The sequence below is a fragment of the Podarcis gaigeae genome (genome assembly GCF_964106915.1).
Source record: "Podarcis gaigeae genome assembly, chromosome: 10".
In the NCBI taxonomy this organism is placed as follows: Eukaryota; Metazoa; Chordata; class Lepidosauria; order Squamata; family Lacertidae; genus Podarcis; species Podarcis gaigeae.
The window spans coordinates 56,383,253-56,407,298 of NC_139686.1; the positions used below are offsets into that span (position 1 = coordinate 56,383,253).

At 44.9% G+C, this 24,046-nt stretch overlaps 1 protein-coding gene across 4 annotated transcripts in view; it reads right to left on the reverse strand.

The window, feature by feature from the left end:
- The window catches only part of AASS (aminoadipate-semialdehyde synthase), a 42,036-nt gene extending 22,636 nt beyond the window's left edge, over nucleotides 1-19,400 (reverse strand). For 2 of the 4 annotated variants that reach the window (XM_083699101.1, XM_083699104.1), the window contains exons 1-12: nucleotides 15,693-16,977; nucleotides 14,343-14,519; nucleotides 13,129-13,213; nucleotides 11,007-11,074; nucleotides 10,231-10,377; nucleotides 8,517-8,595; nucleotides 8,310-8,437; nucleotides 6,627-6,775; nucleotides 5,866-5,988; nucleotides 4,746-4,857; nucleotides 940-999; nucleotides 770-837 (exon numbers count right to left, since the gene is read on the reverse strand). In XM_083699101.1, the coding sequence (XP_083555227.1) occupies nucleotides 770-837; nucleotides 940-999; nucleotides 4,746-4,857; nucleotides 5,866-5,988; nucleotides 6,627-6,775; nucleotides 8,310-8,437; nucleotides 8,517-8,595; nucleotides 10,231-10,377; nucleotides 11,007-11,074; nucleotides 13,129-13,213; nucleotides 14,343-14,519; nucleotides 15,693-15,956 (1,460 nt within the window). In that variant the 5' untranslated portion in view covers nucleotides 15,957-16,977. Of the gene's footprint in view, nucleotides 1-769; nucleotides 838-939; nucleotides 1,000-4,745; nucleotides 4,858-5,865; nucleotides 5,989-6,626; nucleotides 6,776-8,309; nucleotides 8,438-8,516; nucleotides 8,596-10,230; nucleotides 10,378-11,006; nucleotides 11,075-13,128; nucleotides 13,214-14,342; nucleotides 15,234-15,379; nucleotides 16,978-19,202 lie in introns of those variants that run through there. The other 2 variants (XM_083699102.1, XM_083699103.1) reach the window with 2 other exon arrangements.
- Nucleotides 19,401-24,046: the final 4,646 nt, after the last annotated feature.

Below are 24,046 nucleotides of genomic sequence, written 5' to 3' on the forward strand. Positions count from 1 at the left end.
TGTGTGTCTTCAAGGTTTGGGCTTTGACATATTTTAAGGATGAAACTTTGGGAAGCCTATCCCTCCCCAACATGAGAACTGAAACACTAAAAAAGAAAAGAAAAGCTGAGATCAAGGAGCCTCATCCTTTGCCTTCCACTTCCTGTTGGACTGTAACTTCCAGGACCACAGAGCAGGTGGGAACCAAAGACTATCAGGAGGGCAGCTGCTTCCCCAATCCCTGAGCTAGATCTTTTGAAAGATCTCAATAACTTTCTCTTGAGGTTGCTCAGTGGATAGATTTTGTTCTCATCTTCTGGAGCTAACTGTTTCCTATGTACAAGATCATAAATGAATTTTCCCGTGTAGCTGAGATCTCTTCACTATTGTATTTCAATTCTATTCTTTTGCAGCCAGTTCTTTCATTTGAACACTGCCTCCTCCTCAGCATAGTTCCCCCCCCCCCACCAAGTCACTTTTTTCTAGTGAAAACCACCCCCTGCTTAATTTTTTCCCAAGAGCCCTGTGGGGACCCCATGGCATTCTTTTAGTAAACTCACAGAGGAAATTATCGAAATGTGGAATCGTTAACACGTCTCTGAACAACCTGCAGAGAAGGTCCCCAACTTGGCTTCTGCATCAGCGCCATTAGAATAAATACTCGTGACAGCCGTGCCACACTCACAGAAAACAAGGTAGGAATAACCCATCAGCATTGAAACACAATATGACACAACAATTCAAAACTTTAGTCAGATATACTGGGGGTGGGGAGAGAAAGCTATATTACCTGCGCTCCCTCAGTTTCTGGATATATTTATACTTATCAGTCAATGAACCATTGGATGCAATCACTGCCTACAAAAGTATACGAAACACATCATTACTTTCCTGGCAGCTGACCTCGCCATGCCCAAGTTAAGAGAGAAAACAAGGAGTCAATTGGCTTGCAAGACTTACGTCTCTAACTACAGGTGAGTAATTCTGGCTTTCGAGGGGCTCCGAGGCTTCAGATAACAGCTGTGGAGATCAAGGTTTCCCATCAGAGCACTTGCTTTCAGACAGATAATTATCTTTCACAGATAAGAGTCTCGGAAAAGTATATTTCATTAAAAACAAGGCAACCGTCAAGATTTAAACTGAGATTAAAATGCAGGCTGTGTTGCTAGTCAGGCTACTTCGAAGACCTGAAATTCTCCTGACCTTCAATTGTCAATTAAATTCTTCTTCCTACATTCACCTCCCCCTTCCACCCCGCTTCACAGAGCCGCTGTGCCACCGTTTAGGCAAGATATAATACGCATGAAACAAATCTTGTTGCCATGTATATCTATATAGCGTGAAGCCCGCAAGCAGGACCAACAGGCTGGAGAACAGAGTCAGGATTAGGGGGAAGGCCAAAAAGACAAGGGACAAATTCTATTTGTGGTTTCCTTAGTAGAGATTTGGGAACCACTAATCTAGACAGACATGTGTAACTCTGGAAATCTCCTTCTTTCACCTATACAAGAGGTAACGTTAAGAGACAGGATGGCTGGGGGAAGCTCTCCTAACTACACAAAGTGGTGATAAGCGATGAGATTGTATTTTCTGACTGACCAGAGAAGAGATAAGTTAACACTGGTGAGTTACCTGCCCAGGGCTGCTCCAAGATATTTTCCTGCCTCAGGTGATGCAGCAACTTGTCTCCCCAAGATGCACAGTGCTAACTCTTAGTGTTAGAAACTGAGATATGAAAGCTAGGAGCTAAGTGGCACCCGAAACTGAGGTTACAGGTGCAACAACGGAATGGCTGGGCGCTTTTTTAAAAAAAAATAACAAAAATACAAAGCTGAAAATGGATGAACTGCAACTAAAATATTATGTTCATTTATACACGGTCTAGTCCTTCCCCTGCCCGCCCACCCTAATATTATTAAGAGGGTCTCTTTTCCAGTCTTCAGAGAGTAGTGGGGAGGCAGAAAAAGGTCGTCTTTTCCTTCCACTCTGCGGTTTTAATCGAAAATCTCAGGCGCAGGGCTGCGCCCAGAGCACAGAAACTGATGCAATTCCCTGTCGCAAAATGTGCCTAGATGCAATGGGAGTTTCAAACACTGCTTAATGCTGGCCCGAGACATTTTGGTACCTCAGGTGACAAACAAGATGGCGCCCACAGCCACTTCCACACAGAGCAGTTCATGGGACAGGAGATGAATCTTATTTCAAAACAGGTTACAGGATTATGTCCCCTACTGCAACTGGACCAAGGCTCAGGAGAGGCCGTGCGCCAACAGAGGAGGGTGACCAGGGTCTCAGGGAGAACAGCCAGGGGCTACTGCTGCTGCAACTGGCTCTGGGAATATGTACCCTGAGGCAGTTGCCTCACTCGTGTTTGGCTGTTTTGTGGTAACTCAAAAACTGGGGAGTTTTATGGTTGCGGCCTATGTCTAAGCAAAGCTCCACATGCAACACATACACTTTAGTTCAGCCGGTCTTACTTCCAGTATATTACAGTGGATCCTCAGGTTATGTTACCTTTGGGTAACGTAACTTTCGGGTTGCAAACACAGCAAACCCAGAAGTGTATTCTTCTGGGTTTCGCCAGACATACATGCGTAGAAGTGCTTTATTGCACCTCGCATGTGCGCAGAAGCGGCACCTCTACTTGCGTATTTTTCAGGGTACATACAGACCCCTGGGATGAATTACCGTACATTCATATCCAGAGCGTCCACTGTATTGGTCACTTTCTCTTGCCATGCATAGGATTGTACAGTTAATCACTTGAATTATTACAAGCATATACAGCGGCCTTTAATGAACAGGAAAAAGAAAATGCTGTCTTTATAAGATAATCATTTCCCCCTCTTTTTAATTCAACAGGGAATTGGAAGTGGTTAGGTTATGTGATGATCACCTGTGTCAAAAGAAAAACCACAGTGCAGAACACTGTATGGAGGGTAGATGGTTTGTGGCATTCTCTCACTTTTTGCAGCAGCAGATATTCGCAGGAAAGCTCTTGCTGCCATTAAGGGAGCCCAGGACTCTTGGAATTTCTTGCTTCCAGTCTACACAACAACCATTAACACTCTCTAAGCAGCCACTTATGACTCATCCAAAGCCATTAACACACAGCTTCAGAGAAGAGTTGAAAAACAAAGACCAGGAAGAGGAGTATATAAATGTCACCTGCTGGGCCTTGACTGCAAGGGCTTCCTAAGCTCAATGGCAGAGCATCGAATCTGCATGCAAAAGATCCCAGGTTCAATCCAGTCCGGGCTGGAAAAGACTGGTATGAAGTCCTGAAGAGATGCCAGTCAGTATATAGACCAGGGGTGGAGAACTTTTTTCCACTCCAGAGCTACATTCCCGGCAACCTCAAAATTAAGGGTATGCGGTTGTTTATAGATGTTCTTTTTGTTCTGAATTCAATGGTTTGACCGATTTCTTTGGTTCCAACGGCTGATGACTCCTCTGGAAGAGGGGAATCCAGGGCACCCCCTGCCCCCATAATCCCTTAAGAATAAGGTCACATACTCCTTGACCCTCCATAAGGTGTGAACATAGCCTCACAATAGGAGGCAGGAGGCGATCAAGGGCAGCTCATACCCTAGACAGAAATCCACCAGGATGGTGGATTGAATTCTGATACTTTAAAAGGAGAAGCAGGAAAGCCTTGCAGCTAGCTAGGGGGATGTAAATACCTTTACTGCTCTTTGGGGAAAAGGGTAGTTAAAAGGTGTTGAGAACTGGGGCTGTTGACAGGAGTGGGTGATGGGCTCATGTTTCAAAACACCAAACACTCCTACTTTGTGACATATTTGTGATGTATCGATGATGCTGTTGAAAAATGTATTATGGGAAATGGGGAGAGATCTTTGTGCGTTTGAATCTTGTTGCAACAAATAAGGATCGGGTCTACTGACTGCTGTTCTGCTTCTTTAACTTGACTGTAGACTTTGCTGACCGGAGAGATCCATGGGGAGTGGCACCATAATGAGCTGGGCAGCGGAATAAATCCACACCCCAGGATTTTTTCCCTTATCAACCTGAATCCCATGTACAGTGGAATCTCGGATTAACGTTCCGGAAGTCCGTTCTTAATCTGAAACCGTTCTTAACCTGAGGTACCACTTTAGCTAATGGGGCCTCCTGCTGCCGCCACGCCTCCGCCACACAATTTCTGTTGTCATCCTGAGGTAAAGTTCTTAATTTGAGGTACTACTTCCAGGTTAACAGAGTCTGTAACCCGAAGTGTTTGTAACCCGAGGTACCACTGTAATGAACTTGATGTCTTGTCACAACACAGCCACTAAGTTTTGGCTATTAACAGAAAATGAATTCTCTCTCTCTCTCTCTCTCTCTCTCACACACACACACACACACACACACACACACACACACACAGTTAATTCCCCTCTGAAAAAGAACACTTACACAACTGGCCAGATCACCACTGTGAAAAATGTGTACTGTAAAGAATCAAAATCCTATTCATCAAAATGGATAAATACATTTATTGGAATGGATTGTTTAAGAGAGGTCTGCACAACTTTCCATGTCACCTGTGTTTAGCAACCATAGGTTTCAGAGGAGGAGGGGGAAAGACCCGCCAAAGACTGTTATTTGAGAAGTTTCTACCTTGTGTAGTCTGAATTAGTTTCTAAGAAACACTTCATTTCTGTCACTTAAGTTTTACAGCAGATTTCCTATCTACGGTGCAGGCCAGAAGCTCCCCAACGCACAAACGCTTAAACACTCAAAATAGAAACAAGTCGCCCACTTACCATCTCTTCAATGTAAGGGAAAAGCATGTCTCCAAAGCATTCTGTTGATTCTATAGGAAGCTGAGCTGGCAGATTGTCAATGGAACACATCAAAATCCCTGATCCCTCCACACTAGAAGAGACAGAAATTTGATTCCAGGCAACAAAAGCTTTGTGCACTATTTCTCTCTTTTTAAAGAACATTTTTTAAAGTTTTTTTTTCTTTTTACTCAAATGTTTTTGCCTGGCGCCTAAAGATATGATAGGAGGGCGACCCTCTCTGGGGGAAGCATGCTACAAGGGGGCAGCCACTGCAGAAAAGGCTCCTTGCACCCCTCCAGGCCTCTTCTGGAGGAGACACATGAAGAAGGGCTTCAGGTGATGATCGCAGGGTCTAAGAAGTTTCCTACGGGGAGATGCAGTCTCTGTGATATTGTGGCCCACACCCATTTAAGGTTTTACAGGGGAACCTCGGGTTGCGAATGTGATCCGTGCGGGAGGCATGTTTGCAACCTGCAGCGCCACATCTGCGCACATGCGTGACACAATTTCGGCACTTCTGCGCATGCACAAAGTGTGATTTAGTACTTCTGCGCATGCGTGAGCACCGAAACCCAGAAGTAACCCGTTACGGTACTTCTGGGTTTCGGCGCATCCAAAGCCTGAAAACGCGTAACTCGAAGTACCACTGTATAGGTCAAAACCAGCACTTTGTATTGGGCGCAGAAACTAATTGGCAGCCAGTATATTCTGGTCAGGATTGGTTTTACATGCTCAGACCATCTTGCCTCAGTGAGCAAGCTGGCAGCCGAATTCTGTACCAGCTGAAGTTTCTGAACTGTCTTCAGAGGCAGTTCCACTTCTCCCCATCAAGAATCAATCCTATTTTGTTCAGGAAGGCCACCAACCTTCCAAAGTGATTTTTTTGTGTGAGAGGGACCTTCCTGAACAAAATAGGAACGCAAGAGGTTTCCTCTGGTGCATTTTATTAAGCTACTTAACCTCCAAGATCCAAGTGCGTGCATGCTTGGAGACACCTCAACTGTATCCATCACAATTAAATGCAACACTATGCAATAACTGTGTGTTGCTTTAAAACTGGGCTTCTCAACACAAAAGAAAATTAGGAAGACCCTCTCACCTGTCGTGGATAATATGCTGATCAGCATCATACATGCAGAAGGGGCTGTCTATTGTTGTACATTCTGTCATAAATTCTATAGACCCTCCAGTGTCTGCAGAGATGTCACATATTGCAACAAGTCTATTAAAAAAAACCAGCCACATAGCCAATAAATGATTTTCAGTTTTTTAAAGTCTTGAAGATACAACTCCCAAGTGCACCACCATTGACAGTGTCAAAAGAAATCAACAGCTGAACAAGACAGATTTAGTCTGCCATTAGTACTCAAAAAAATACTCTCCTCAGGGAACCTTAGTAAAGATTTCAAACAAGGGATGGTTCTGGACCAGGGTTTCCTAAATTTGGTTCTCTAGCTGTTTTTGGACTACAATTCCTATCAATCCCAAGTTAGCAAGACCCGTGGTGAGGGATGATGGGAATTATAGTCCAGAAAACAGCTGGAGAACCAAGAAGTAAAGCTCTGCTGGATGAAATACAATTGCCTCTGGTCTATTTTTTTGGAATCCTGCAACGTGTTTACATTTTTACTCTGCTAATTATACGTCAGAGTTCTACTCTGGATTAATATTGAGTAGATTTCCATGAGAGAGCAAACTTTAAGCCACATCAAATTTTTAGCTCTGGCCCCACCAACTTCTAGTTTCAGTCCCCATAAGATTGCCTCGGAGCAAATGCAGTCCTCAAAAGAAAAACAAAACAAGAGGATCCCCAGCACCGATGTAACTGATGCCTGCTATCATCAAATACAAGCTTCTTACTTATGTGGCAATTGTGGACATCCCTCAGTAGCAGCAGCAGCAGGTCGCAGAGGGGCCAGAAGTCGCTGTGCATCCTGCCTGCTTAGCAGCCTCGGAGTATGCTGCTCCCAGTAGATCCCATTGATCACGCAAGTAGCGTAAGGTGCAATCTGTAAAATAAAGCTGCAATTTCTTCTTATCCTGTAAGGAACCAACACCTTGATCCAAATAGTTAACTATGTGATTCAGTTGCGTGTCGAGGTCCCCAGGTCCACCCCAATAACTCACACATCACACAGAAATTTTTGTTTTAAGATTTTTGGCATAATTTTGGCCACAACTTTATTAAAATACAAATTTGTGAGTGGTTGCGTAGGCATTGGTTGCGACTATCTGCCCCCACCATGGGAGACAGACTGACATTCCGCACAATGCGAAAGTCAGAATGTGGGAATACACTTGGGGGTAGCGACGGAGCAGGGAACCTGCCCTCAGCCCTCCCCAAATGCAGCCAGGAGCTCTTGCAGTGGCCCGAGCCCCCTTGACAGAGTGAACAAGCAATAGTTAGCTCCCAATTCCTTTAACGGAATCCCTTGCAGCAGCAGCATTAGAGGGGCAGGCACAGCCAATCCATGCCCCTCAACCAACCAAACCATAAACCAATGCCTAACCGTGAACCTTACAAGTTGTGACGATTTGCTACGCAGTAGGCAAAAACCAAATGGCCCCAGCCAATCAGCCAGATGGACAAAATTCCTACCAGGCCCCCGCTCCAAAGCAGACGACCTCATGACAGGCATAGCAAGGTCAAAGCGAACAACCCTATTCTAGGGAGGGAGGGACGGGCAATCCAATGCATGGGCGAAAAGAGGAAGCCCTAGCCTCGTGCAAGGAGTTTTACTATTTCTGGCTGTCAATCAATAAATGGCAACATTAACTTCTTCCCAACAACAAGGGAAGCCCCAATCGCATCAGTGGCCAATGATCAATTAGCCCGCCCTCCAACTTTGGAGTGTCCTGGCGGCCCCCACCGCAACACGTGCTCTCCATGAAGGAGAACACGCTTAACTATGTGATGCAAATGTTTGATGCTGATAGTAAGCCTCACTTTATCATCTGGTCATGGAACTAGGCGGTTCTCTAGATGCATCTAGACAATCATCAGCTTAAATGGAAAACAAGCGAGGTCCCAACTAAAGAATGGGAACTTTAAGCTGACAGAATATGCACAGCTTGCGGACCTAACATATAGAATAAGAACAAGAAGGGCATACGTTTAAAGAAGACTGGAAAATGTTTATTGAATATATGGGGGAAATTGTGCACATTTGAAAACATGGGCAGCTTTAAGATAAATTCAACAGTGTAAGTAAGTTTTGATGGATGTAATAACAGAATACTGAATGGTTTAGTTTTTGTAAAATATGCAGGGATTTATGATATGCAAAATGAACCATGGAAAGAGAAGGGAAGTAATGGATATTTTAAGGATGTTTAAATGAATACTCTAAATTGTAAAACAGAAAAATTATATATATGAGAATCATCAGCTTAATTATTATTTTTTAGAAAAGCACATTGGTTACATGAGCTACACTGACAGGAAATTGGGTGTCGTAGGTAACAGAGGTCATGGTAACTATAGGGCAGAGTCTGACTCTCTTGGAACACTTAAGGGTACAATAATGGGAGTGGTGTACTCACATCCGTGTTGAAACGAGAGGTGTAGTGTTCTGGGTGCTTGTCATAGTCCACGGGGTCATACACGCCATCGGTCTTCCTTACAAGATGGTGGTGTCGACTCAACACCGTCCCGTAGACTTTTCTGAGGTCTGTAGGGAGGAGCACTGTAAATAAAAGAGAAAGAACGTACCCCACAGAGCTTCTGAAGCCCATCCCAGAATGCCCTACCTCCAGTTCGAGAGACCTCCTTCAGCTCGTGGGGCTCCACAAACTCACAAGGGAGGGCATTGAACATTTCTTGGGCACCCTGTAGATAAAAGTAAGACAGATAGTGAGGTTAGATTTACCAAAAAATAAATAAAATGCAAGGCATTGGGCAATCAAAGGAACAACACTTCTGCCAAGGACTATCCTGCACACATTAGAGAGGGGGGGGGTCTGGAATTAAACCTGGAAGACTGGAGTTAAAATTGTGGAACTAGCACATCATTCAGTGTATGACCTCAGGCATCTCCTTCTGTCTGCTTTTGTCAGTTTCCTACCATATTATTCCAGAATGTATACTTGCTACCTAGACCTTCAACCATCCAACTCCTCCAACCCTTTGCACCTTCTCCAGATGGTTGGGTGCTTCTCAAGGGCTGAAATCAAACAGCAGTGGCAGCATATACACAGCTAGAGACCTACAGATCATGTTCATCCTAATAGTTTAAGGGGCTTAGGTTCAGTGGAAGAACAAATGCCTTGCACAAAAGGTCACAGGTTCTAATCCCTGGCATTTCCAGGTAGGTCAGCAAGACTCCTAGCTGCTGTCAGTCCATGCAGACAATGACCAATGATCTGACTTAGACACAGACTTGGGACCAGTGTTAGAAACTTAAGAAATATAAGCTAGGCACCATATGACACCTTGAATCCCAACAACGAAATGTCTATTTGTCTATGACCCTCGGGGTCCCTTCCCATGCTACAATACTATGATTCTTTGATCTCAACTACACTTCTTGACAGCATCTTAAAAAGCAGAGACATCACCTTGCCAACAAAGGCCCGTATAGTTCAAGCTATGGTTTTCCCAGTAGTGATGTATGGAAGTGAGAGCTGGACCACAAAGAAGGCTGATCGCCAAAGAATTGATGCTTTTGAATTATGGTGCTGGAGGAGACTCTTGAGAGTCCCATGGACTGCAAGAAGATCAAACCTATCCATTTCTAAGGAAATCAGCCCAGAGTGCTGACTGGAAGGACAGATCCTGAAGGTGAGGCTTCAATACTTTGGCCACCTCACGAGAAGAGAAGACTCCTTGGAAAAGACTCTGATGCTGGGAAAGATGGAGGGCACAAGAAGAAGGGGACGACAGAGGACGAAATGGTTGGACAGTGTTCCCGAAGCTACCAGCATGAGTTTGACCAAACTGCGGGAGGCAGTTGAAGACAGGAGTGCCTGGCGTGCTCTGGTCCATGGGGTCACGAAGAGTGGGACACGACTAAATGACTAAACAACAACAACAACACACTGCTTGACTGCAGTTGCTCTTACAACAATTCACTCATCCCAGTATGCAAGAACGAGAAACACACGCAGTGGAAATGAAAATTGTAACAACTGTGGAGTAAGGCCCAGTTGCCACCCTGGCTCCCAGAAATCTCCATGTGGTCGCAACTGGACCCATGCCAGTAGCAAAACGCGCCTGGCTAATTTCAAACACTGACTTGGACCAATGATCTGACTCAATATAAGGAGCTTCCTATGTTCCAGCCGTCAGATGGGAAAATTTATGTGCACATCTCATTAATCCTGTGTGGAAGGAACAGAAATGCAGTAAAAGGGGCCTATAGCTTTATTGGAAGAAATGAACAAGCCTTATATGTACAACAAGAAGCCAATATCTCGGTTGCAATGAGAAAATGTACTAGTGCCATGCACTTGAACAATGCCTTACCTTAGACACGTTGCCAGTGCCTGTAAACACAAATGTTATGGGTCCAATAGACTTTGGCATCAAGCCTAGGGAAATTTCGTAACCAGCATCGCGGACTGCTTGGACAGCCTGGCTACTGTTTCTGTAGTTATGGGCCATACCAATGTGCTGAAACCAGGAAGAGATTAATGTCAGTGGGCAGCTAGACTGGTGACTGGGAGTGGCTGCCCAGACCATATTACACAGGTCCTTAAAGACCTACATTGGCTCCCAGTACGTTTCTGAGCACATTTCAAAGTGTTGGCGCTGACCTCTAAAGCCCTAAAAGGCCTCAGTCCAGTATACCTGAAGGAGCATCTCCACCCCCATTGTTCATCTCAAACACTGAGGTCCAGCTCCGAGGGCCTTCTGGTGGTTCCCTCGCTGCGATAAGTGAGGTTACAGGGAACCAGGCAGAGGGCCTTCTCAGTAGTGGCACCCGCCCTGTGGAACGCCCTCCCATAATATGTCAAGGAAATAAACAACTATCTGACTTTTAGAAGACATCTGAAGGCAGCCTATTTGAAGCTTTATTCTGTTTTTGTGTTCTGTTGGGAGCCGCCCAGAATGACTGGGGAAACCCAGCCAGATGGTCGGGGTATAAATAACAAAATGATAATGTTGTTGATGATGGAGTCAATAGGCCTTTGGGACAAATTAACAAAAATCTACCCATCCTACCCCTCCACCCCCATGTTCCCCCGATATATATATATATAGAGAGAGAGAGAGAGAGAGAGAGAGCGCGCGCGCCTTACCATAAAAGGAGTATGATGCCCCAGGGCAAGAAATCGCAATCCCATTCCATGTAAAATGTTGATCATACCTGGTTCAGAATTACATAATACATAGTTAGTACAGTACACAGAGCTATTAAATGCTGCAGCAAAGTCAAACTGGTGAGAGAAGTAAGGAAAATTAAAGGGAATTCTAGAGCCACAATGCCTCAAGGACCCATTTGCTCCAAGTGCCTGAGCAAGGCCAAACACCCACCTTGAACCCAACAGTCATCCAAGCCCAAGGTGGATTTGATTTAAATCAAATCAATTTAAATCACGATTTAAATCATTAGTCAGTAAGACTTGATTTAAATCATTTTTTTTACAGAAAGACTTGTTCTTGCTGGTATCATCTTAATATTTACTACCAGATGAAGGTTTCATTTTTGGAATAATAAAATTTCAGAGTAGTTTTTACAGTTATATCAAAAATTATTGATTTGGTTATACTATTAGAAATACATAGACAGAGAATTATGAAATCATTACGAGGTTTAATAAGTTAACTGTTTCTATTTGGACAACTTTTCCACTGTACTTTATTGGAAGGAGAAAAATAATCATTTCCTTAATAACAATTTAAAGAATTTATTTAACTCAAACATTAACATTACAGCATACGTATCCATGTTCGTTAACCAATGTGGTTAAACAATTTTGTTTTAAAAAAGAAGCTTAGACTGAGTTTTAGCATACATGAAAAACTTAAAACAAATCCTTATTTCCTGATAGTTACTTCAAACAGAATATTTTAGCGGGGGTTTCATTCTCCTGTTTCCCAAATGCGTCTTAGTATCTTTATTTTTAAAAATTAAAAAATAAGAAAGGCCATAATGCAGTAGTGAAGCTCTTGTTCGGCATGCAAAAGCTCCCAGTTCTCACCGTGTCTAGTTATAAATGGACCTGACCCAAGACCCTGGAAAGCAATGCTATTTTTCTACAAAAAGTGACACCAGAACTCACCATGAACAGGCTCCCTTGTTCTCTTACAACAGCAATGGCACCCACCTGAGAGGTACCGGAACTGATTTATGGGAAGTTCCGGCTGAAAAAAAGCCCTGCTGGAAAGCCACTGCCATAGCAGATTTTACAGCGATAGGCATGTTACAGGCATGTACCTGGACTCACATGTGCACAGCCAGCACTCATGCACGTTCATATACACAATTCACACAACACCTCCTCACAGATGAGTAGTACTGACCAGATGGAAGGCAATTTCCCACGTTTCTTATGTCTCACGTAAGGTGCAAAAACCGAGTAAATTGGCAAAAATGTATAAATCTAAATCAAATAAGTGTTGGAAGTGTAAAGAGAAAGACTTTTTTTTATCGTATGCGGTGGTCTTGTAGTAAGGTTAAAGCTTACTGGGAAATGATATATAATGAAATGAAAAGGTTGTTTAAAATAACCTGTGTAAAAAACAACCACCAGAAGCTTTCTTTTTGGGAATTATAGGGACAGAACTACCAAAACTGTACAGAAACTTATTCATGTATGCTACTACAGTGGCAATAATGTTACTCACCCCCAAATGGAAAGAAGCAGAAGTCCCAGCAAAGGAAGAATGGATACAAAAACTTAAGATAACTTTTTATAAAAGAGTGGAAATGGTTCGTTGAATATTTACAGATAAATTGTAAACAGACATTGGCAGGATTATTGTAATAACCTGCAGTTTCATAAGAGTATATATTTAAAGAAGCTGAATAAATGAGCAAATTAAGTTAATTTGGATATGTAGAAGATATTAAAAATAAATTTAAGGAACAGCAGAAAGAGCGGGGAGGAAGTAAAGTTTTGAAATGTCAAAAGTTTTGTAAAATTAGTGAAATGTATAAACCTGCAAAGTATATATATAAAAATAGAATAAATAAAATAAAATGCAAAAATCTCGAAGGTGGCATAGCAGAAGCAGCCCTCCCCAATCCCATGCTCACTAATTACTGTTTAGAGATTTTTTTAATATAACATTAAGCAGTGCGTTAATGCTTTTATAGTGAATGAGTAAGTTAAATAAATAAAAGCTAGCAGGTGCAAAGATATGGAGTTCCTTCTGGTTGAAAATGGCCAAAACACAACATTAATTTTCTTTAGATACCTGCAACGCCAGCCCACTTTCCGAAGGCTACAACTCGCACTCCTCTGTGATCCACCATTTTCTCGTAATCTATCAGTCGAATGTTCTGAAAGTACAACACACCGTATACATTTGTTCTCAGGCTCCACTCATCTGAGTACATTAAAATTAAAATCAAATCACAGCAGCCCCTGCCATTTATAGAAAGATGCATGTAAAGGAAGTCACTTCAATTATTTTATAGAGCAATGCTTTGGGAACATCTCCTATGAGATAAATGGGATTTCTAAATAAAAAGAGGCAAAGATAAGCCTTCCAGCAACTTCCATTCATCTCAGTAGGGGGTTAGATCAGGGAAAATGTGTCTTGAGTCCATTTATTTCAATGGGTCTACTCTGAGTTCACTAATAATAATAGTAATAAAAATTTATTTATATCCCACCCTCCCCAGCTGAAGCCGGGCTCAGAGTGGCTAACAACAGTTAAAATAACACAGTTTACATAAAATCACAGTCAATTAATTGAAATACGTTCTAAAATCAATTCAGAATCAATTAATGGCAACCATTGGGCTAGAGTTCGATGAGGATTACAGAAGAAGAGGGTCAGATTGTGCCTTGACTAAAGGCCTGGTGGAACAGCTCTGTCTTGCAGGTCCAGGGGAAAGATGTCAAGTCCTGCAGGGCCCTAGTCTCTTGTGACAGAGCGTTCCACCAGATTGGGGCCACGGCCGAAAAAGCCCTGGCTCTGGTTGAGGCCAGCCTAACTTCCCTGTGGTCCGGGATCTCCAAGATGTTTTCATTTGAAGACCATAAGGTCCTCCGGGGGACATACCAGGAGAGGCAGTCCCATAGGTACGAGGGTCCTAGGCCGTATAGGGCTTTAAAGGTTAAAACCAGCACCTTAAACCTGATCCTGTACTCCACCAGGAGCCAGTGCAGCTGGTATAGCACCGGGTGAATGTGATCCCACGACGAGGACCCTGTAAGGAGTCTTGCCACGGCATTCTGCACCCGCTGGAGCTTCTGGGTCAGTCTCAAGGGCAGCCCCACGTAGAGTGAGTTACAACACTAATGTTTGTTTTGCCTTTCATGCTACTAAAACACACTGCCGTTAATTCATTGCCGCAACGTGGAAACCCAATATTGCACTTTTTAAATCCTCTCACCCTGCTGAACTGACCATTTCACCATATTATAATAATAGTTAGCAGTCCTCCGTAAGTGAAATATTACCTTGCTCAGGATCTCATCCAACAAGGGCATATTTGCCTCCTGAGCTTTAATAGTATGAGAGAAGAATGCATAGTTCTTGTTGGGAATTAGTTTATCCTCCGGCGGCCTCTTCACACCCACAATCAGGCAGGCCTCCGAAATGTCTTCCTGTATAATACCGCCAGCTTTAACATAGTCCTGCAAACAAAGCATTGAAGAGGAATTGACGTCTCGAGCCAAACTGAACAAAGGCAGAAAATATCAAGATAGTTCAGTAGATGCTATTCCAGAAGCTGAGCCTTATTTCTATACTGGCTATCCACTCCTGTGGGTGGGGGAGAAGAGACTCCTTCCCCACTTATGAGGGGTATCGTTCTCACCTGACATTTCTAAATGAAACCACACACTCGGTGCCAGAGCAAAATGGCAGTACACAAGGATTGCTATTTTCATATCAGAAAGAGGGGAGGCTTTCAGCCAAAGATGTGGCTTGTGGGTTCATATACAAATGTACCTTAATTGTTTAAAGCCATAGGCCACCACAATATTGATTCCATAAATCTTTATGTGAACTCAGTGGGACTGTTAAAGCAATTTTAGACTCTCAGCCTGATGGACTTATTATTGGAGGAGTTCAGGTGCCGTTTTACTTCATTTACTTTAAATCGGGGGGTGCTGGCCCTGTTGGGTTTTGCCCATTCCGCTGAGTGGGACCTGGACCCCCCACTGAAGTCACCACTGTTGTCAACCTCAGCCTCCATCCCCTCTGCTGCTTCCAACTCTTCCATCGTCTAGTCATTCATATGCAGCTCCTTCCTCGCTGCCCCTTCTCCTCCTGTCATTCATTCACACACTCCTCCTTCCAGCACTCTTATCCTAGGTGCTGCCCAGTTCTACAAACTTGTCTGGTGCCTGCCACCAGTAGCGTAGCGTGGATTGTCAGCACCTGGGGCAAGGCAAGTAATTCGCACCCCCTAACCCATGGATTTGCACCCCCTAACCCCCAGATGTTGCGCCTGGTGCGGCCGGCCCCCCCTGCACCCCCCACGCTACGCCACTGCCTGCCACCTCTTTACCAAGTCCCTTGCGTTTGCTTTTTCAGCCTCTCCTTCTCTAGGACCTTCTCTGCTCTGCCCCACTCCAGAAAACAAGGCAGCTCAAACAGCAGCAGCAAACTTTGTGGCTTGCTCAGTCCCTCTGTGACATCAGAGCAGTTCGGCCAATCACTGCCAAGAGGCTTCATCAGCACCCATAAAACCACTATGGGCATTGTAACATCAAGGGCCCAATAACTGTGATTAGACGTGCACAAGAAACAAACCGTACGCCGCTCCTACCCTTGTGATCAACAACCAAAATGTTAGGACTTACTTTTTCATGGATGGACCTTCGATTGGACGGTTGCACCAGAACTTTGTAGCCCAGGTTGGTTAAAAGTTTGACGTGCCGTGGGGCTAACGGGGCTCTTCTTTCCCAGGCATTGACATCCTCTCTTCTGATTGCCAGGACAGATTTATGATAATGCTGCCACCTTGAAAGATGGCTCTCAAACCTACCACCTGTGCGTTTGAATGCTCGAAGCATGATTAAAAACCTAACAGCAAGCAAAGACAAAGTAATAAGGAGATGCAACATAAAGGTGTTCAGAAACAGCCATTGCGTGTCCGTCCATCTCCTGCCCTCAACAACAACAACAACAAAACACCCTGGTCTCCTTAGAAATCTGCTGTAAAACTAGTTGGTTTTTAACACAAGGTGCATTCCAGAAGTCATAACTGCACATTGCCAATTAACTGTGCAAACATCTCAAACTTTTTCAGAGGGGGAAAAACCTTGAATGTTGTCTTCCTTACAAGTGAGAACATGAACTGAAAATTGTTACAAGGGAAGCAATCTGGTAACAGCCAAAAGTAACATTTGTATCTCAAATTCAATCAAGGAACCCAAGAATTCTAAACAGTGAAATCAGTGCAGAATGAATGAGAAAAAACTTGGCCTAAATCATCAGCTAGTCCCTTCTGACTTTTAATTCCAAAACTATGGATGCAAGAATAGATTTATGGTTCTCACACTAAGTGGAAGGATGAACAATACGCAGCATGAAAGGTTGACAGTTGCCAACCTATAACCGCCAACATTTGTCCAACATTTGTCCATTTATTGGTTTTATTTAAATATTTATACTTTCATTCTTAAACAAGACCAGCACCATGTACATTTTCTTACGTTGTCAAATACAATATGAAATCCTGGCCTTCTCTTTACATTATAAAAAGGAGAATTTAATCGCAGCCCTGAAGATATCCATACTGCTGTCCCAAAATTGTTTTGCAGAGCTTGCTTCTACTTGGAAGTAAATCTCATTCAGTTCAGTAAGGCTTACTCACAGGTAAGTGCGCCTAGGACTGAAGTTTTAGTTACCCCTTTAGTAACCTTGGTGGTTTCCTTTGAAACAAGCACTATTCCACAGGAAGCAGAATCCCAAACATTACAAATCTAAAACTGCAACAGACATCACTCTCACTGGTTTACACACCAAATTCATGGAAGATTGAAGGGAGAATGAGAATTTTCAATTTTTCAAAGTGCATGTTGTTATTGATACATATCAACACAGTAAAATTACCCAGCAGGCATTGTAAAATTTCAATAGATTGTGGCTTGATTCCAAATATGATCTACTGCCCATCTCATCATAGCCTGACAACATGCCCAAGGAGGACTGGGAACTGTTGATCTTAGTGCCACAATCTATCAGACTGGATAACATAAAGAACAATTTGTTATATTTGTAGCTTTAACATCTTTGCTATTACAGTTATCAGCAACAATGGCTCCATACACACATTCACAACTATTTGGTCTCGGTTGTACGATTCACCAGTCACAGTAGTTGCTATTTGATGACTAAGAGTGGAAAAGTTCACCACTCCCAAACCTCTTCCCTCCTCACTGATGCCATTGCAAACACTATTCCCTTGAAGTCAGGAGAGCTCTGTGGTCCAACTTTGCCTTGGCTTAAGGCAAAAAAGAAAAACACACACACTGCCTTTTAAATATATTCCAAACAAAGGCAAGACTACTACCAGGACAACCAAGCCCTCAGTAAAACCATTCGCATTACTGAGCTTAAAGGTCCTTACATATTCCAATAAGTGGAAGCCAATTACCACTGATATCAACAGCAAAAGATTTTATGCCTTTCTATGGGGAATGCAAAAAGGTTGTTAAACTTATCTGTCTCTAGTTGCAAAGGCTGTACATTTGCCAGGGCCTATGAACATCTTCAACTAGAGAAGCAAGGTAGAAAGGTGAACAATAAAGAGTATTGTGGTTCCTTGAAGACTAGCACCTTGTAGACTCTTTATAGTCAGGGAGCCTTGAAATGCTAACATATTTTTAGTTTTTAAAGCAGTGGTTCTCAAACTTTTCTCCTCTGGGCCATACTTTCAGAATAAAAATTTGTTCGCAGCACACCATTTTTTTTTTTTTATTGGTAACAAACACAACTAGGATTGTCCTAGTTCATTGATCTTGCTCTCAATTTGAAAAGATATTTATCCATATTCTGCAAAAAAATAAAACATTATACTATACTATCAAAAATATTTTGATACTATACTATGATACTATAGTAAAAGTTTGTTTGATACCATACTACACTGAAGTGTTTAAATGTTTCTTTGATTGTCCTTGAATTCCCCCCCCCCCCTTGCTATCTTCTCCTGCCACACCCTTTAGGAACCATTGCTTTAAAGACTCACTGCCCTTTTTGGCATCAAAAGGCCAACCTAACCACTCCTCTAGAAAGAAACAACCACCTTTCCCTCAGGCTAAAAATTCCTCAAGTCTCCAGACTTGAGGAATACAGGGAGGGAGACAAAAGGGAGGTGGAGAAGAGTCAGTTGCTCACAGCATTCATTGCCCATCAGCCTATAAAATGAAAAGGGAAGACATTTAAAATGCCCAGAACCCTTTTAAGTTTCTCGCAGCAAAAAGACAACACCACAGGCTTGTTGCAACTTAAAAACTACCTTTTTAAAAAACGATATAAACTTTTGTGGGATAGCTCGGTTGCTAGAGCACGAGGGTTAATCTCAGGGTTGTGATTCGAGCCCCGTGTTGGGCACAAGATTGCAGGGGGTTGGACTAGATGACCCTATGGTCCCTTCCAACTCCGCGATGCTAGGAAAGTCTACTTCATCAGGTGCATGAAGCCTCAGGTAGAAGGAGAGATGGGGAGACGCGCAGGAAGCACACAAGCCGGTTTCTTTGGCCCACGAAAGCACCAATATGGCCGAGTAATCAGAGGAGCAGCGCTCTCGCTCTCTTTTTTTTTAAAGGGCCTCTGCCTAATCCGTTGGGAAGAAGAAACCTTTGGGCTCCCACACCGAGAGCTAGAAACTTTAAAGGCTTAGTTTAGTTTTGAAAACTGATAAAAATCATTCTAAAAAAAGAAAGTTAAAGGCTTGCTCCAATGTGAAAGGCAAGAGAGCGCGAGGAAAGACAAGAGTGCGCGACGCTCTCCAATTACGCATTGCCAGAAATGGGAAAAAAAGCTCCACTAAAAAAACGCAACGCAGCTTCACACTAGAGGTTGTGCAATGCAAGTCTGCACCTCGGCTTTCCCCGGGAGGCCTACGGCAAGCGATCCCAGGCGCCTGGATCTCTAGATCTCGCCGCTTCAGCATCTCCAGCAGCAACGTGGGCGCTGGGATTCCCGGAGGCTCCTAGGCCTCCGTTGCAACTATATACATATATGATCTCCTCATTCAGCACCTGGGAGCGGCGAAGTTCAGGCTCCCCCCCCCCTCCCCCGTCGCAGAGAGGCAGGCAGGCAGGCTGCCCTCTCCAAGAGCGCACGCCACTTTGCTCGCTTACCTTTCGGGTCCACGCGTGGGAAAGGTGGGCGCCCGGCTGCCTGTCCCCGGCGAGCTCCGCCTGCCTGGCCTTGCGCAAGAAGCGGCCAGCTGCCCATCAAAGGCGCGCGGTTTGCAACTTTGCGAGGGGGAGTCGGGCCGCCTCCCCCGCCGCCAGCCAATCGAGCGCGACCTCGTGGGAGCAACCTTCCCCTTCCGCCAGTCGCAGAGGCCACCCGGAGCTGCGTCACTAGGCGAGAGCACGCGAGGATCCCGCGCTGGAGGAGGGTTCCCCAAGGCACCAACGAGCAGCACTCGAAAAACCAGGACACCCCGAAAGTTGTTGAACTTTTTTCAAGGAAGATTTTAAGAAGACCCCAAGACTGAGCTTTTTTTTAAGTCCCCAAGATTGAGGGGGTTTTTTCCAGGAAGACCCCAAAATTGAGCTTTTAGGAAGACCCCAAAACCTTTTTAAAGGAAACCAGCGGAATTGTTGAAATTTTCTTAGGGAAACCTGAAACTTACTGAACTTTTTTTAGACAAACGCCAAAGTTGTTGAGGTATTTTATTAAAAACGCTCAATTTTTCGATTGACTTGCCTAAGATCCAAGACAAAGCAACAGCTTTCGGAAATGCGCCCCCCCCCCCCCCATCAATTCCGCCTTTGAAATTTCTCCAGAGTCCGGGAAAATCCGGACGTGGGGCAGTCTTAGACCCACAGCCCCCTTTCTGACAGATCTGGTGTATGCATAAAAAAAGGGAAGGGAAGGAGAGAAATGTGAAATAGGGGGAGGGGAGAAATGTGAAACCCAAAGGCCATGAAATGCAAGCTTGGGACATGTGAGTTCCGCATTTACCGTCACACTGGAGCAGAGTACAGAGTAGCATAGAAGCCAACTCCTAGGGACCAAGGTCCCTTTAGCCCCCCCAATAAAATATTTAAGAGGGCTAGCCCCCCCCCCCCGAAAAGTGACTGGGTAAATCCAGCCAGATGGGCAGGGAATAACAACAGCAACAGCAGCAGCCATTACCATTCAAATGGAGTGTGCGCGCTGTATCTTGTGATCTTGTGATGCAGGACGTGGCTTACCTGTCCCCTCCCTCAAAATTTTATTCAAGTTAGCTCCCTTAGCATGTAGAAAGCCCCAGGTTCAGTCTCAGGTCACTCTTGGTAAGGCTGTAGAAAATCCCTGCCTGAAACCCTGGAAAGTTGTTGCCAGTTACAGTGTAAGCTTAACAATGGTCTAGCACAGGGGTAGGCAACCTAAGGCCCGTGGGCCGGATGTGGCCCAATTGCTTTCTCAATCTGGACCGTGGACGGTCCGGGAATCAGCGGATTCTACATGGGTAGAATGTGTGCTTTTATTTAAAATGCATCTCTGGGTTATTTGTGGGGCATAGGAATTTGTTCTCCCCCCCCCCTTCAAAATATAGTCTGGCCCACAACATGGTCTGAGGGACTGTGGAACGGCCCACAAATGAAAAAGGTTGCTGACCCCTTGCGAAAGTACATCAAGTGCAAGTAGATAAATAGGTACCACTCCAGTGGGAAGGTAAACGGCGTTTCCGTGCGCTGCTCTGGTTCACCAGAAGTGGCTTAGTCATGCTGGCCACATGACCTGGAAGCTGTCTGTGGACAAACACCAGCTCCCTTGGCCTACAGAGTGACATGAGTGCCACAACTCCAGAATCGTCCACGACTGGACCTAATGGTTAGGGGTAGCTTTACCTTTTTAGGCTTGCAGAGGTTTCTTTGTTTCACTAGAATCTTCAGGTACAAAAAAAAAAAAAAAAGCAGCCGGAAAGAAGCAACACCCCCCCCCCCCCGAATTAAAGAACATTAAATTAAAGCATTCCAGTGCCAGAATTGAGCTGATGGTCCTATCACAAAAATCCACTCTTGGTTTCAGGGGTGCCAAATTGAATAAAATACTAGCCAGGGGGGCAGCCTGCCACTGTAAATCAATAAAAACATTTAACTGAGGTTCTGCCGCCCCAATAAAGCCCACCCCCTAACATAAATCCTGGCTACCTCCGGGGGGGGGGCAGGGCAGATAAGCCCCACCACACAAAATCACATGACATGGTACATGCACAACATTTGAATGGCAATGTCCATGCTTGGGATTTACCATCCATGGTCAGCACCCAAAGATTCTCTTCAAGTGTTAAGATGGGAGGTCCTTACATTCCATTGCCATGGGGCTTACGGGTCATTTTGCGGAATGGTCTCTCATTTGAGAAACATTGGCGAACAGCTGCCTCCTACTTCAGGAATTCTTAGAAACCACTATATCCATTTCGAAATCAGTGCAAGTTCAAAAGGTTCGATTCGTAACCTTGATTCAAAATGGCAGATTCAAACATAGATGAAAGCTTGTTCCTTGTTCTCAGGAACCACTTGTGTAGGGTACCACTCATGGGCGTAAAGGTAAGTAAAGGGACCCCTGACCCTTAGGTCCAGTTGCAGACGATGCTGGGGTTGCGTGCCCATCTCGCTTTCAGGCTGAGGGAGCCGGCATTTGTCCACAGACATGACTAAGCCGCTTCTGGCGAACCAGAGCAGCGCACGGAAATGCCGTTTACCTTCCCACCAGCGGAGCGGTACCTATTTATCTACTTGCACTTTGACGTGCTTTCAAACTGCTAGGTTGGCAGGAGCAGGGACAGAGCAATGGGAGCTCACCCCGTTACGAGGATTCGAACTGCCGACCTTCCAATCGGCAAGCCCTAGACTTAGTGGTTTTAGACCGCAGCGCCACCCACGTCCCTAGGTAGGTAAAGGTACCCCTGACCCTTAGGTCCAGTCGCAGACGACTCTGGGGTTGTGCGCTCATCTTGTGTAGCCAGGATTTGTGTTGGGGGGCATTGTCGGGGGCCTCCTCTTCTTTGGCGATCACTTGTAGCCGAGTAAGATTTGCTTCCATAAAAACGGTTTTAACAGCGAGTCCGTAAGTGACTGGAGGCCAGTTCAGGGTCCACACGTCCTTCCACAGTGGGGACATAGGTTTGCACATGGGAGTTGAGCATGGTGAAGGTTTGCCAAGCGTGCCTTCCTCTTAGTGCATTTCTCCCTTTAGTCCTGAGTTCGAGCATCTTCAAAGCCCATGACACCTTTGGTAAAGGGTGTTCTCCAACAAGAGCGCTCGCAGGCCAGTGTTTCCCAGTTGTCGGTGTTTATACTACATTTTTAAAGATTTGCCTTGAGAGAGTCTTTAAAACTCTTTTGTTGACCACTGGCATTATGCTTTCCATTTTTAAAGTTTGGAATAGAGTAGTTGCTTTGGAAGACGATAATCAGGCATCCACACAATGTGACCAGTCCTATGAAGTTGAGGGTGGGCAGAACCAATGTGGTTGTTCAGTTAAGTATTTCTATTGTTTTACATGATCTACAGGGGGGCACGGCACTCTCTGCCTTCCCCCCTTGGCTATGCCCATGGCTCCACTTATCTCCTGACTCCACTTATCTCCTGGTACAGTGGTACCTCAGGTTAAGAACTTAATTCATTCCGGAGGTCCGTTCTTAACCAGAAACTGTTCTTAACCTGAAGTACCACTGTACCAGGAGATAAGTGGAGTTAGCTAATGGGGCCTCCCGCTGCCGCCACACGATTTCTGTCCTCATCCTGAAGCAAAGTTCTTAACCTGAGGTACTATTTCTGGGTTAGCGGAGTCTGTAACCTGAAGCGTCTGTAACCCGAAGCGTCTGTAACCCGAGGCACCACTGTACACAGCAAGTCACTGCCACTTACCCAAGGGAGAGCAGGAGGTGGGGGGAGCTGGAGGCAATGTGGTGCTCCTGCTGTTTTGCACCCACACTGAGCCAACACCCCCCCCCCGCATCGCCCCTCCCCACCAGACACATGCCACTCCACAAGCTGCAAATCGTGCAAATTTGGTTATGATAACTTAAGAGATGTTCAAATGCATCCGTAAATATTTTGTAGGTTGCTAGATTAGAGATAAATGAAACAAAATTAAACAAAACCATTGCCGTTCCAAGGCTTAGGCCAGGGGTCTGCAACCTTTAAGACAAAAAGAGCCACTTGGACCCGTTTCCGAAGAAAAAACAACAACTGGGAGCCGCAAAACCATTGCGACATTTAAAACAAATATAACACTGCATACATTGTTTCTTAGCCCAATGTTATCCTCGTCATTATAAAAATAACTTTTTTGACACTTTTTAATTATTTTTTGTTTGACCCCTCAGAATTACTCCTCCTCATAGAAATAAACGTTATATTAACAAGTTACCTTTTTTTGAGTGTGTGTTCTTCACTCCCCTTCAAAACAGTAGCTGCAAATTGCAAAGCAATAGCAGCAAATCAGCCAGCAACAAAGACATGCTATATACCGTATTTTTCGCTCCATAGGACGCACTTTTCCCCTCCAAAAATGAAGGGGAAATCTGTGTGCGTCCTATGGTGCGAATGCAGGCTTTCGCTGAAGCCTGGAGAGCAAGAGGCATCGGTGCGCACCGACCCCTCTCGCTCTCCAGGCTTCAGGAAGCTATCCGCAAGCCTTGCAAGCCCGGCGGGAGTTCCCACAGGCTCACAAGGCTTGCGGGCAGCAGCCTGCAGCCCCAGCGAGTGTCCGCAAGCCTTGCGCGCCTGGCGGGAGCTCCCGCCAGGCGCGCGAGGCTTGGGGCGGCAGCCTGTTGCCCGAAGCACAGGGAGCCCTCCGGAGGGCTCCCCGTGCTTCAGGCGAGTGTCTGCAAGCCTTGCGCGCCCGGCAGGAGCTCCCGTCGGGCGCGCAAGGCTTGGGGCGGCAGCCTGTTGCCCGAAGCACAGGGAGCCCTCCGGAGGGCTCCCCGTGCTTCGGGCGAGTGTCTGCAAGCCTTGCGCGCCCGGCAGGAGCTCC